The following is a 15,344-nucleotide window of genomic DNA, read 5'->3' as shown; positions in this document are numbered from 1 at the left end:
ATGCCTGCCCTATACCAACCCTGCATTATATTTTGGTCACTGATGCTCTCTGTATTATATACCGGTCACTGATCTTCTCTGTATTATGGTGGTTACTGATCATTTGTGCATTATATGGTTGTTGATTTTGTAAGCTTTCACATTACACTGCACTGGACATGCCCCTCCAAGGATTAAAACATTATGCGTGGCTCATTATAGTGTCTATTGCCTCAGTTGTTGTCTGCAAATTTGGGGTGGGGGATCCTGATTCCAACTCTAGACTATACAAGACATGGCCTGGCACTATTGCATACTTGCCTACTTCAAGTAGATTCAGGAAGATTATAGCTTGAATTAGATTTTACCGCACAGAGCGCATCGTGTTGTTGAGGGGTCATGTCACCTTCCCAAAGGGCCGTGTATGTCTCCACCTATTGGCATACCTATTGTCACGTAGGGGTGTGTAGGGTATATGTATTGTCACTTAGGGGTGTATAATGCAGAGGCAGGTGATGTCAAAGTACTAAGCACAGTCCTGGCTACACACTGACATCACAACTACATTACACTGCAGATCTGGACACAGACTCATACGGGGTAGTGGGGAATCTGGGGTTTTGTTGAACTGTGGTGCAGCAGGAGACTACACAGTGAATCAGGAGTCTCCCACAGGATGGGGAATTGTGATCAAACAAGGAGAGAAATCTGCTCCCATCATAGAGGAACAGTACAACTACTAGGAGTGTAAGCAATAACAAACCCTCATTGGATAATGAGGTTGCTCCTTTCAGAGCTCTGACGTGTATAAGGCAGAAGAGGTGCGTTATTTATATATTCTAATATTCATACAGATGATATCTACAGTTATTAGTATAAATTATTAATATACCAATTTTATGTAATATGCAGAGCATCTAAAAATACCTCTGGTTCTGAATATTGTGCAAAATCCAGATTTATCCAGACACGGTTTACATCTATTCTTTATACATCAATTGCATCCAACTCTACAAATGATCCGTAGATAATACACATATACATTTTGACTTATGGTTAATCTAAAATTTGACTAATCTTTTTATTCCTTATGTGTTGCAGGACAAACAGAGAGACCTCCATCTTTAAGTTGTTCTGGTGCTGAAGTCCTGGGAAATGCAGTCAGCACAATCATTGCATTAGAATCAAGTGCATTGACAATGGTGTGCAACAGGCTTAGTGGACATCTTCTTCCAAAAGCATTAAGACGGCTCATATGGATGGATAAACTTTTAAGGTCTGATACAACATTCAAAGGAGACAAAATAAAGTAAGCATTGTTTACACTGAAGTGTAAATTCGAAATATTATTTTGGTACTTATTTCCTAGCACGGTGCCCATCGCATAAGATTGTATGGCTCCATAAGATGCATAAGATCCATGAGATCCATAAGATGCCAGAACCTAAAAATCGTAATAAAACCCCCAATAAATAAATTATATAGTGTGGCGAGCCCGAAGCGTGGCGAGGGGACGTGGACTACTTCTGTATTCCGCGTCCCCTCGCGGGGCTCGCCACGCTTCGGGCTCGCCACACTATATAAAATGGACTCCACGCCGACGTGGATAGTAGGGGTATGAAAAGGTCGGAGGACGCGTACCGCCGCCCCTCGCGGGCTCACTGTGCTCACCACGCTTCGGGTTGCCGTCAATAGTGGGGTGGCGTTAACAATGGGGGGGGGGGGGGGGGGCATTTCACCCATGAGGGGGGTTAGCAATTAAAATTGGGGTTTTGGGGGCTTTTTACATTGGAATAAATGTAAAATTGGGTCTCAGGGACCATTTCACATTGATTCCAATGTAAAAATCTCGCCGATTGCATCGCATTCATCTTATGCCGCACAAACACATAAGATGCATGCAATGCTTGCAATATCGGCCCGACACATACAATCTACATCGTGTGCGCCGTGCTATGAAATAAGTACCATTATTTTTAAGATTTTTGGTGATAATTGCGAAAACTTGTCCTTGCACGATTTTCATGTACTTTAATAAGATTTGAAATGTATGTATGTAATTTTGTGCGGTGTGAGAGTCCGAACAAATCCTAAAAAGAACATGTGAATGCCATCATGGGAGGCGCAGCGGCATTTGGTCAGCGCTGTTCTGCAGTGAGCAGGACCAGAGGTGGATTTAGATCTCATGGCGCCCTTGGCAAGATACTGCTTTGGGGGCCCTCCTCCCTCAAACAATCCATAAAACTTTATATTTGCCGCTGATTGCAGCTGGCATCGAAAACCTTGACGCATGCGCAGTTTACCAGTTAATGCTCAGCAGCGCGAACGTTGGCATTGTGTACAAATCAGGCTCTATGTCTTTTGGAAGAAGACTTAATACATGTGTCACATTTAAAGTAAACTGACTGTCTAAAAGGCTGAGACTATTTTGTGTGTCCAAATATTTTTTATCCTATCAAAGAACATCAAAGGGACTTTGGGAGTGTGGGCAGGTCCATGAAATGTCATGACATCACATGGTAGTCACACAATGGTCCTTTGGAATCAAGAATTGATCGCCCTGTCGCCCAACCCCCCCCCCCCCATTGACACAGACTGCGGTTGCATTTTCTGTATTGCAACCGCAGTTTAAGGACTTTTCATTAGTGATTTTAGTAGTTAGCGTTTCAAGCTTAATTAGACCCAAAGCTCTCTATCCTCCACTTTAGGACAGTCATGTCTACATTGCAATAGTTGCCAGTTGTGTATTTGGGGAAGTGGTATGTTATTCACAAAAAAATAATTGTAATAAATTGCTGATTAATAAACCATACAGTATGTACAGTAGAGCAAAAAAAAAAAAAATCCAGTAACAGTAATATCAATTCCACCAATTTCTATTCTTTAAAGATGCAATACCAAGCATACTGTATAAAGCACTCATTGACAAGAATGAAATTAGCAGCAATGACAATGATTTTTATCTTTTGTTACATAAGATATTATCTGAGCCTCAGTGCTATTCTGTTGTACTTATGTAGTAAGACTTGTGTAAATTACAGAAGATGTTTTCTTCTTTTTCTGCTATGTTGAAATGCTGCCAGCTAGTCTTTTGTCATTCCCAGAGGAACAGTATTTTCAAGAATACAATTTCAACATCTGCTGAATCTGATTAACTTCTTCTAAAGAACCTGCAATCTATAGACAGGTTTTCCATGAATCACTGCATTTTCATGACATCGTGATTGGCTAGATTACACTGGTAGAGAAGCCTCATACCTTTTTCTAGAGCCAAGCACAGGCACAAACATGCAGTTTTAAGGAGTGTTATTTATTTAAATATAAGACAGCGTGTGGAAGCTATATCTGCTTTATAACATTATATTGTATTACAGAAGAACATGGTGCAGAAGAGAATATTTTCTTAAAATGGTATGAAATGCACTGTGCAGATCGCACATGTTGGAGATGATATTGCGTATAAGATCTTTTTTATTGGCATGTTAGAGGGTATTCTTCAGGTCAGGCGTGTGTAGGAGCCAAGGATTTCATGGATGCAGCAACCTTCATCCCAACATGTCCCTTTCCCCTATTTTATGGCACACCCTATAGGGAATTGCTCCATGGCGGTTCTTAGATGTTCAGACAGCAATGCCTCCCACTTCTTAGGCCCACCCAATATCTTTGCCACATTTACAAAGTATTACATAACTGTGATGGAACCTGGTCTGTAACCATCTTTTGTCGTTTTTTAAATACACACAGGTGTTGATGTAAAGTTGTATGTAAAACCCCATATACATATGGGGATATTGTGAAAGAAAGGGACTTCTGAGGGATACATTTCACAATATCGTATAGTGTGTACACTCAATATCGTTAACTATGCGTGCTCCCTCGTATCGTTAACGATGATTGATGTCTACTGAACATGCAGGTCAGTTTGGCTATAAAAACATGTATGTTTAGCAGGTCACGGTGATGTCACTGAACAATATTGGTGGCCAATATCATTCAGTGTGTATGCATGGCGGCCAATATAGTTAACTATATCGCCATCGGCTAGGTTGGCTAGTGTGTATGGGGCTTAAGCCTCTGTTACATGTAGTATCCTTTTTTAACATTAGGTTTTATACATGACTCATAAATAAGCCACATAGTGTAAGGCAGTGGAGGCTCTTACCTCTGTGGAGGAGAGGGCTGCCTCAATGCTACCCTCCCCCCTCCACTGCCACTGGTACCCGTCGCTGCCAGTGCCTGCTGGTCCCCACTGCCATTCCCACCCCCTGTCACAGTCACAGGACTGGCGCATGCACAGTAGCTTTTTCGGTATTGCGCATAAGCTAGCAATCCAGCCTCTATGGGTTGCATCGGCATCAGTTCATAGAAGAATATTCAAGGTCCGGTGCATGCGCAGTATCGTCCTCGGTACTGCGCATGAGCAGGACCCGTTTTTATGGGCTGCCACCCTCAACAGCCCATAGAGGCATCCCGGAGGGAGGGAACACCTCCCAATGGGACTGCCTTGGGTGACTGGCGGGTTGAACTTCCAATAGGAAGTCACTGCCAGACACAGTGAAGCAAGGGTAGTCTGACAGACAGCATCTGGCTTCACACAGTGGCGGATTTTACTTGGGGAGGGCAGCCCATAGGTAAAAACCGCCAATGGTGTAAGGGCATATATAGAGGATATGTTCCCCAAATACTCCATGAAATTTACAGTCAGTTAATTGTAATATAATGAGCCTATGGTGCCCACACATGGTGAGATTATCACATGCGTTTTGTTCTTATAAGTTCAGATAATGTTTATTTTCACTTGTGATGTGTGCTCACGCGTAGTGAAAGTAGTATGTGCATGCAGGTATTTTTGTACTACATCGCATGCTATTGTAATACATACCATTGTAGTGTAGTCAAAATCTGGTGTAGTTCAAATCGCACAGTTTGTACAGTCCAAATCACATAATACACATTGTATAGGCTCAGGAGATATTCATAGGGCCCATAGCAAAGGTTTTTAAGGGCCCCTATTTAGCAGTTGATGATGACAAATGTATGTAAAACATAGTACTGTAAGTAAGATGAGTCCCCTTCAGCTCTGGGCCCCATAGCAGCAGCACCCCTTGCACCTATGGTAGTTATGCCCTTGTATAGGCTCAAATCACACCTAGAACACATCTCACCATGTATGTGGGAGGTTTTACCATTCTCCCAACCAATACAGAATAAATAAATATATTCATACAACGCACTTACATTTTCATTGATTGAAAAAGCATATTAAACAGCACAGTGTGGTATCCCCTTGGAAATGATTTCTTCACAATGCACAGCATCTATTGCGAACATGTGTTGTGTGGAGGAAAGATTATAACGCTATCAGAAACCAGAGGTCACAGTAATAGGCACAAAATAGCAAGGTTACTAAAATCAGTCCATAGCGGACTCTGTTGACACCAGGCTCGCATGTTTCGTACCCTTCCTCAAAAACATGGTGACTGGGCTTCCTAGTTATCCTTAAATACCTTTTACTGATTGATAAGATCCCTCCCCTCTTTGTTACTGGATCTGCTGTTCTTTTCAGTTTTCTCGCGGACTGGAAGTGTGTTATTCGTAAGACCTGAACAAAGATGGCTCCTGTACTTCCGCATAATGCATTCCAATATGCGCCCCACCTCTGATGTTTGCATTCCACATACAATGTTTCCTTGTTGGAACAAACAATAATTTACTTTATCAGTACAGACCTTTACAGTACAGTCCATCCAAATTTAAAGGGATTAAAAGAGCAATTTCTTATTTCATTTTTTTATTCAATTATATACATATGTCACTATTAAGAAAATAAGGGTGACATTTAATAGGGTGTGATTTTTAGGCATGTTTAAAAATCGCACCAAATCACACTTTTTAATATCGCATTATTTGGCAGATTTTCGCATTTTTAATGAGATGTGGGCGGTCCCATATGCGGGAACCTGGCTGTCGATGTTTTCACATCATTTAAATAAGGTCTGTCGGAAACCACGTGGATTGATGGAATAGCTGCGAATCCACGTGCTTTTGTCAGAAACGTGGCCAAATCCATTTTTGGCCCAGTTTCCAACAATCTCAATTTGACTTTTACAAAAACCTTCCTTCTGACTCACCAGTCGCTCACCTGGTCCCGCCGTTGGGCCGGGTGAGCAGCAGCAGCAGCTCACCCAGCGAAGAGGTGACCTATCGCCTCCTGCTGCCTCCCGTGCATGCTTCATTGATTAGGGTATGTTGGATACATTCTGACAAATTGATGTCGGAATGGATCCGACAATATTTGAATATACCACATAAAGTGAAATCCAACATTAGGGGCAAGAAATACCTCAATTAGGATATGTGTGGATATGTGTATATAATTATATATATATATATATATATATATATTTTGTTAGCAAGGTCCGGCACTGTGTGTGTGTGTGTGTGTGTGTGTGTGTGTGTAAAGGGAGAAGAAAGTTTCAGAGGGTGCTAAGAGATTGTTGAACAACTGTATTCAAAAGGTATTTTAATACATAAAATTTGTATAAAATAACATAAAAAGTCACCCTTTGGGCAAATCAAGGCAAGTCCAATTCACATATACATATTCGTCCAACGCGTTTTGTCATTACCATGACTTCATCAGGGGCAATGATAAATCAATTGGATTAACTAGTCTTTATCCTTAGTGTAAATCCAATGTAGTTTATATATAGAGCTGCACACACTTTCCACTATAATCACTGTACGGTAGTTGGCTATGTTAAAGGTCATAGACCTCCAGCTCATCTGAGCGTATACCTTATCCTCTGAAGGAATTTCACCAGCTAATAATCCATATATGTCTAGTGGACATTCTAACACCGGACTGCTCTCTATCTAAACTACATTGGATTTACACTACACTGTCCCTGATGAAGTCATGGTAATGATGAAACGCGTTGGGTCCTCTACTTTGACCAATTAACGCTTGTTGTCAATTTGCTAATGATATTGTCATATTGACATATTACGAATATGTATATGTGAATCTACTTGCCTTGATTTGCCCAAAGGGCAACTTTTTATTTTATACAAATTTTATATATCAAAATACCTTTTGAATACAGTTGTTCAACAATCTCTTAGTGCCCTCTGAAACTTTCTTCTCCCTTTTCATATCTAATTGCTGGATTCTATCTAACAGAGAATCCTTCAGAGGTGCTGCTTCATACGGTTTGATTTTATATATATATATATATATATATATATAATCAATAGAGTAGCGGTGACTTAATTGCTAAATTACCATCAATAAAAGGATATGCCAAATGTTTTTTGTAAAATAATTTATATAAAAATATATATTTATTTTATGACATATGAGTATAGAGAAAAATATGATATAAAAAAATTGTTTAAAAGATATTTTAGCTAAAAAAATGTACACACGATATAAAATAAATGACGTCTCCACAAAATAAGTATATAAAGCAATAGGATAAAACACAAGGATTGCTTAACTTATGGATTCAGTGGGAGATGAGGAACACCTGACCAATGTTCCCTCTAATTTTACGAAGGCTGTGTGCGGCAAAAGATTTTGACTGTGCAACTTTTTAATTTTTGTGCGTCACTTCTATATAACTGGAAAAGGACATTCAGCATTTGTGTTAACAACTTCAAAATGATATTAAACATTTAAACATTCAAAACACAGCACACAATGTAGTTAATGGGTGAAACACCCATTAACTGAGTCCACAACTGCAAAAAGGGACCACTGCTGCTTTGTGCGCTCTGTTGTAATGTCTGTGCGCACGCTCGTCGAGTTGTGTGCGTGTGCACAGCTTCAAGGGAACACTGCACCTGACCGGTTTCGGCTGTCTGACTTCATCAATATATATATTTACAGCCAAAAATCATCCCATAGAGGTTTTTTCTTTCTATGTTTGTGCATTTCCTGACTTAAACTCTAGGTGCACACTCACCATGAGAACTTCTATCCTTATATTCAACCTTGCTAGACAGAGATGCGTTCAGCATCCTGGCTGTCAGGATTCCGGCGTTCACAATACCAACGCTAGAATCCAGACTACCTCCAGGAGATCTGTGCCGCTATCCCAACTACTGCCAGGAAATCAGCACTGGAATCCCAACATTAATGATGCTGGCGCTAGAATTTTGACTGCGGGGATGCTGAACTGAAGTATTCCAGGGCAGTTTAGGTTTAGGTTGGGGAAGTGGGGTTAGTTTTAGTCACATGGAGGGGACGTAAAGTTAGGCTGGAGGGTAGGTTTAGGCTGCATGGAGGGAAGAGACTGTTTTTGGAGACTGGCAGTGACTAGAACTGACAGTAGAATGAGAACAATGATCAATACATAAAAAATGAAACATTCTTGCCCCTCCCCCTCATTGCTTCCCAGGATTACACTGTAATAGAAGGATCACTCTCGACCATGCACTTAATATAGCACATTAGCGTTGCACAGAGAGTTATGATTCTAATAATGTATGGCTGTTGACAGGGTCTCAATGCAGATCAATCATTTTGTTTTTAAAAGGAACAAAAGTTGGGACTTTTTTGTATGATTTTTGGGCTTAAAATTCATGACCAATCATTGAGCCCCAATACCTTTGCAAACCTATTGTATAGAGAAGACTCAATAAAAACCTGCTAAGGGAGCCAGGGCCAGACTGGTCAACAAGGATGCCCCAAAAATTCCTGGTGGGCCCCTCTTCCTTCATGTCAGGTTCCAAACAGTGCTCTGTTAGAGGGTCAGTTAAATGTTCTATAATGGCTGGCCTCAACCTGTAGTAACTGGCCATATCCCCTAAGTATGGGCCCCTGACACTGCAGTGACTTAATATAGCTTTGTTCTGCATACTGTAGTCTCCTGTTTACACTGCTGCAAACATGTTTCATAAATTCATTGCAAGTACAGCTTAACACAGTAAGGAAAGTAATGTGATAATTGTATTATTTTTACAGTTCAATTGAAAAAGAGGCAAGGGAAAGATATGGTAGGAAACTGGAACACAAATGTGCCGAGTTAAAGATCAGAAGTGCAACACGTTCCCCAATTTCAGGTCTCATTGAGAATGCCGTGGTGGAGGTAAGTAGTAAACTATGGCGATACTTGGGGAACTTATGGTTTGTTATGCACCTTTCATGTATCAGATACAGTATTAGAGCTTTAAACCTCCAGGGTACCGTCAAGACCTGCTGTTATTATCACATGGGTGTATCATAAACTGCTCATTCCTTTAAAGCCAGTATATATCACTTCCTGACTAGGACATATAAGTCCTTGGCTAGACCTGCAATTTGGTATTCATTTCATATCATCTTTTGTTATTCATATCATATCGACCAGAGTGACTTTAGATCTTTTGTAAACATCAAACATGTTTAAATCATAGATTGTATATAATATATACATTGAATTACATACAATTGGTACTTTTCCTTGTTTATGCTTGTGCCCTCTTTTCCAGTGATCTAGAAATCTAGGGATCAAAAATTGCAAAAAAGCTCTCCTGTCTATGCCCCATTCTTTGAGAAATACTTGGAATAGCAATGTTGGGGTAAAATGAGTACCTTGTTTCATCATAGTCATTTTCAGTACCTTGCCAAATAGAAGTGGTGTGGCTTGGAGTACAGTAGTAGGAACCTGCTGCTCATATTCATGCCCCATGCTTGATTTGCGCTTTCCATGCCCTGCATAATACCAAGCCTAGAGTGCCTGGGAGAAGCCTCATGCACATGATCTCACCAGTGTTGGACTGGCCCACAGGGGCACAGGGGACACCCCCAGTGGGCCCCTCTGCCTGCCCCCCTTCCAATTCTAGGGATTAGGTTTCAGACTGAATGAATTATACATTATACAAATGTTACCTTATACTGCACAGCACTATGGTGTATCTTCTACAGTGCACTGCTGCTACTAATGTGGTACATTATCATGAATGCTCTAGCAGTATTCACTATATTTTACTATACTATTTACTCTAAGGGCTAGTCACATTTCTGATAGATGCACATGCACATTATTTAATTAGGATATGTGTGTTTAAAGTATTAACTGAAAGTGTGCACTGATGATGATAAAAACAGAAACATCTGCTAATAGATTTGACTGAACTCTGAGACTCCTTACGAGATATGGTCACTAGGTCTACAAGCAGATGGTCGACAAGCATAGGTCGACACCATTAGGTCAACATGCATTAAGGTTGACATGCAGGAATGTCGACAGGGTTATTAGGTCGACACAAGCATTAGGTCAAAATGTGAAAACCCCCATATTGACTGTCGACCTTCTCCATGTCGACCTAATGCTTGTGTCGACCTAATGACCCTGTCGGCCTACAGTCATGTCGACCTTCCTACATGTCGACCTTAACGCACGTCAACCTTAACGCCCGTCGACCATCATGCTGTCTACCTAATGATCCATACCCCTCCTTACTTTGTGCCACATACATATATTCATGTTTGTTTACAATTATACCTTCCTTACTTAGAGGTAAGTACCTAGTCCAGGCAATAGAAACACAGTGGGTGTGGTATATTTTGTCAAACATTCATTAAAAATGTCGCCTTAGTCATAATCTCAACAAGATCACAATGTCGACATCAAGTGAAGACTTATGTCAACACAGATGAAATAAAGACAACACACCTCTGTAGTCTACTGGTGACTTATCAGGCTTATCAGGGATAATTAGATAGCTCCTGACAAAGCAATTACCTGCGATCGGTAAGGTTATGGATTAAAGGGTTGACAAGTATGAAAAAGTATAAAAAGTAATTGTGAAAACCTCATGTCTCGCATGAAGGGGCTAAAGTATGACCTACCCTTCAATCATCTCATAGAGCCCCGAGGGGAGGTGATCTGGAAGATAATGAGGAACTATGGTGTGCAGTGGGTGTAGGGGCGGTGCGGTGTGGTGCCTGCTGCCGTGCAGGTGTCGTCGGACCACTTACCTGGCGCCGCACCCTCTCACCTTTAGGCCGTGCCAAATCACGGTCCTGGATACTCCGGCACCCGCACATGATGCACCTTCCTCCCGATGGATTCCTCTCCTGGTTTTCCTCGCCATACTGTCAGGAACAAAAGGGTGATTAATAAGGCTCCACCATTTAACTCACAGAGAGTTGAAGGTGGAGGGGTTATGAGTGGCCGTGACCTTCACCGGCTGGGTGAATGGTCATCATTGGCCGGAGCCTCAGCCACCCAGTTTCACCTATAGGCGCTTGCGCACCCAGGTGTTTAGATAGGGGACTCACACGTCCGTGTAAAGTCCCTAAGCCGGTACGTAGGGGGAGTGGAGACAGACAAACGTAAATACTACTCACTCCCGGGCTCTTGTCACCTTTACGGGCGTTCTCCAGCACCTGTAGGGGAAACACAACCTCCAGTGGCGTAACTAGCTTTTGGGCGCCCCACCCACGCACCCTGCTGCATCAACCCCCGCCCGCCCCACCGCACCAACCCTCGCCGGCCCCGCCGCACCAACCCCCGCCTCGCCGCCCATGCAATCCCACCCATCCCCCGCATTCTTACCTACGCTCAGTACGCGCTGGTCCCAGCTCCCTTCTTCTGCTATGAGGACCACCACAAAATGTCTGCCCCCATGCAGCAGACAGTTTCAGAGAACTTTCTGCTACATGGGGGCGGACATTTTGTTGTGGTCCTCATAGCAGAAGAAGGGAGCCGGGACCAGCGCGTACTGAAGACTGACAGGTAAAGACTGTGGGGGATGGCGGCGGGGTGTAACTATAGCACTGCAGCCCCCGGCGCCCGCACATGCACAGTGCCCCACCGCGGTCGCGGGGGCTGCGGTGCTATAGTTACGCCCCTGACAACCTCCCTATCCTATGACTTTCCCTAACACGAGACTAACTGCCCTACGCTCACTCAACAACAATACATTAAACCTCAGGTATCTAGTCGCTCAAACAATTGACTAATATGCAAAACAGTAACATGTCAAAAACACACAAACAGCAACAATAGGAACAGAGAATACAATGGAAGTTTACTTACCAACCTCCCCTTACCTAGAACCAGCAATACTCACCAACAGCCGTTCGTGGTGAGATGGTGGGAACAGCCGTTCCCCCTTTCTTTACTAGGTCCAGGCCCTGGGAAGAGCGACCGCAGAGCCCACTGTTCCCAGGGGCAGGACCTCTCAAGAGGATGAAAATCACCCTTTCCTTCAAGAGGCCTAAATTAACTAACAGGCCGTTAGCAGTTGCACAGGCCTAGAGGCTGACTAATCGATTACACAAGTGACTCTGGCCTAGTGCCAGGGTCACTTACCACCCTACTAGCTGCTCCCTGGCCTAACGCCTTTCAATGGCCACAGGCCTAGTGCCTGATTCAATAGCCCCCAGGCCTAGAGCCTGTCCTACGGGGCCTCGGGCCTCACACCCGGATATTGTGCCACTGGCCTAGCGCCCGGCTAAATGCGCCAACGGTGCTACTGCCCAATCTATAATGGCCCACGGGCCTACTGCCCGATACAGGGCCTTGGAGGGAAGGGGCCACGGCCCAATTAAACACTTCGGGCCAGGAGGGCCCGACAATTAAGTGGCCATGTGCTGAGAGGGCCCGACTGAGTTACCCACAGGCTGGAAGGGCCATGACAGTGTGCACGGGACTAGTGCCTGACACCCGGTGGTCTAGGGTAGGGGTAGGTGGCCTGGGGTCACCTACCTAATGTTGGTAGAGGCTGCGGGGGGAGCTTCCTCAGCTCTGATGCTTCCCACCCCCGCTGGCCTCTCCGTGGACGGCCGCCATCTTCTGCCACCGCTTCTCCTCTTCCTGCAGAAGGCGCCGGAGATCTTCTTTCTTGATCCCGGCGTCTTCTGGCCTCCTCCGCGGCCGCTGGCCTCTTCCGCGGTCTCCTCCTCTCTGTGGCGTCTTCTACCTTCAGCCGGGGCGCTCCTGCGCTCCGCCGGCATGGGATCCTCCTGCTTCTTCGCCTCCCGGTGGCGTCTGATGTCAGACGCCGGGGCCGGATGCGGCACGGCGAGCGCTGATTGGCTCGCCGCGGCCGTCTGCCATTGGCTCCCGATTCGGGAGCCCTGATTGGCTCCCGAATGGCAGGAGCCCTGATTGGCTCCCGAATGGTGGGAGATTCAAACCGCCGTGAGAGGCGCTTTGGATTGGCGGCCGCAGCGGCGACAGATTCAAAACAACGCTCCGTTCACCGCCGCTTCGCTGCTCTGGCAGCGCTGGGTTCGGTGCCTTGATCCCAGCGCTGTCCCTGCTGCTGCTGCTCCGGTGCTGAGGGCAGGGGAGCTGTCCCTGCACCGGGGCACATTGTTACATTGGGAGAGAAAAAAATTAAAACCTATTATAATTCAAAAAGAGGTCATCGTATTTAATATGTAACCAATGACAAGACTGATAATAACGATTAAGGAATTATATTTGACAATGTAGTTGGATATTACAGTATGATTAAATCTGGTGATAGTAAGTATGTGCATTCTAACAGTTCTGTTTTGTCTAATAGAAATTCCGAAGCACTCCCTCTATGCATCAGTTTGCAACAGATGAACAAATGATTAATGAGTCAAGCAGATCCTTAAATGTACTGTACGTTTACAATGGCACCTATGAGCCATACTTCATCCATTGGCTTTTCCCTCTGCAAATGGCATTCAAACAAATATCACCCACAGGTAAAGCTACACTAGAAGAAGGTACCCTTATATATTGTATTAATGAACTTTGGGTCTGATTCAGAAGTGGTAGGTATTGCACAGCCCCTGTGTCTGTATGCAGCAGCCAGGGGCGGATTAGCCATAGACCTTACAGGGAAGATTCCCGGGAGGCCAACACATCTGTGAGGCCACTTATAAGCCAGTCACTTATTTTTATGATTTGGCCTGCCAAGAGTAGCGGCCATGTCCCACTCCTATATCCCACACACACATTTGCCAGTTCTCAGACCAGAGCACTCGATACTGCAAATACTGATCTAATACTGATCTTCTACAGTATATCCATTATGACATCTGTTAAAGGGACAGGAGTGGGTGCTATCTAGTGGTGTAGCAGTTTCTGTGGGGTGTTTCGGCTCCACTGAGGAGGATTGGGTATGGTTATTACTAGAGACAGGATTATATGCATTTGCATATTTGCATATGCATTTGCATATTTTGCCCATTCTCACTGGTTATTGCATATTTTACTTAAAATCTAGTGATGGTGCATATTTTAGGCCCCGTCCTCGTCCCACCTGTGAATTACAGCACTGGTTTGCCCTGCTGCTGCTGGCCAGGTAGTGGTAGAGTGTGCAGGCTGGGGCAATATGTGCGCAGTGTGGGGAACCTTGGATGTACGCTAAGTCTGACACTGCTCTAAGCTGCCAATATATGTTGATAAAAGTCAGTCGAGGTGGATGCCATTACGAAGCTCCTGAACCTTTGCCTGCCCCTGGCCTGGGACTTTACACCAAGAGACAGACTTCTGCAGCAGAGGACGCGGCCCGGAGGGAATGCCGTGTCACAGTGAGTATGCGGCGCAGGGAGGAAGCCTTCCACTGAGCCGCCCTCACAGCTATGCTGACATTTGATCCATCGGTGCTGGAGATGAGGGTCCGTGTAGTTGATGCAAGAAGAGCTCTGGACGCTGCAGTCTGCTGTAGCAGCCAGGAAGAAAACAAATCCTGTGTACAGCACTAGACATCTGCAGATGCTGTGGGCCTATTTTTTAGGTTTATTTGCAACTAATTGTATGCTGATTTTTAAATAAATAAGTTCAAAATTACTTTTTTTTTTATTATTTAATGTAGCATATTTTAACACTTTTCATGCATATTTTAAGTATTTTTCATGCATATTTGCATGCATATTTCAAGCTTTTTATGTTGCATATAATCCTGTCTCTAGTTATTACAGTATATTCAGGGGATTATGTTAATACGTTTTTTTTTTTTTGCTTGATGGAGGTATTGGAGTCGATTTTCTATCTCAGTGGGGGGAGTGGGAGTATGATTTGAAATGTTGAGGTTTATGGCTTGTCACAACAGCTTTTAACAGTCTAAACTGCCAAGCATATTGAAACCAACAGCATTTAACCAGGTGTAGTGATGTGTTGGTTCCACCTTCATTTACTTTGCTGCTCACATGAGAACATTACTACAATTTTTTCCAGGGCCACTTTGAGTTCCCAGTCTGCCGCTGGCAGCAGCTGTGCTAACATATGCCAAGGCAGCAAGGGTAGTCTGTGGAAAGATGCCCTGCTCTGTATACTTTTATGATCCACTGCTATGTTCAAAGACACCACATCAGATCATCAGTGTGATCATCAGTCATCTGAGTAACCCTCAGGATACTCAGGGTAGCTGCTATTTTCACATTGCCAAAG

General features: G+C 43.8%; 1 protein-coding gene across 3 annotated transcripts in view; it reads left to right on the top strand.

The window, feature by feature from the left end:
* Positions 1 to 15,344, top strand: part of LOC146060500 (uncharacterized) — a 334,626-nt gene that overhangs the window by 89,241 nt on the left and 230,041 nt on the right. For all 3 annotated transcript variants that reach the window (XM_083173757.1, XM_083173756.1, XM_083173755.1), the window contains 3 exons: positions 1,081 to 1,288; positions 8,948 to 9,071; positions 13,486 to 13,654. In XM_083173757.1, coding sequence (XP_083029883.1) covers positions 1,081 to 1,288; positions 8,948 to 9,071; positions 13,486 to 13,654 — 501 coding nt within the window. The remainder of the gene's footprint in view (positions 1 to 1,080; positions 1,289 to 8,947; positions 9,072 to 13,485; positions 13,655 to 15,344) is intronic.

The sequence above is a fragment of the Crinia signifera genome, chromosome 2 (genome assembly GCF_055691185.1).
Source record: "Crinia signifera chromosome 2, ASM5569118v1, whole genome shotgun sequence".
Lineage (NCBI taxonomy): Eukaryota > Metazoa > Chordata > Amphibia > Anura > Myobatrachidae > Crinia > Crinia signifera.
Note: the sequence above shows the minus strand (reverse complement) of the source record. Positions and strands in the feature narration are given on the sequence as shown.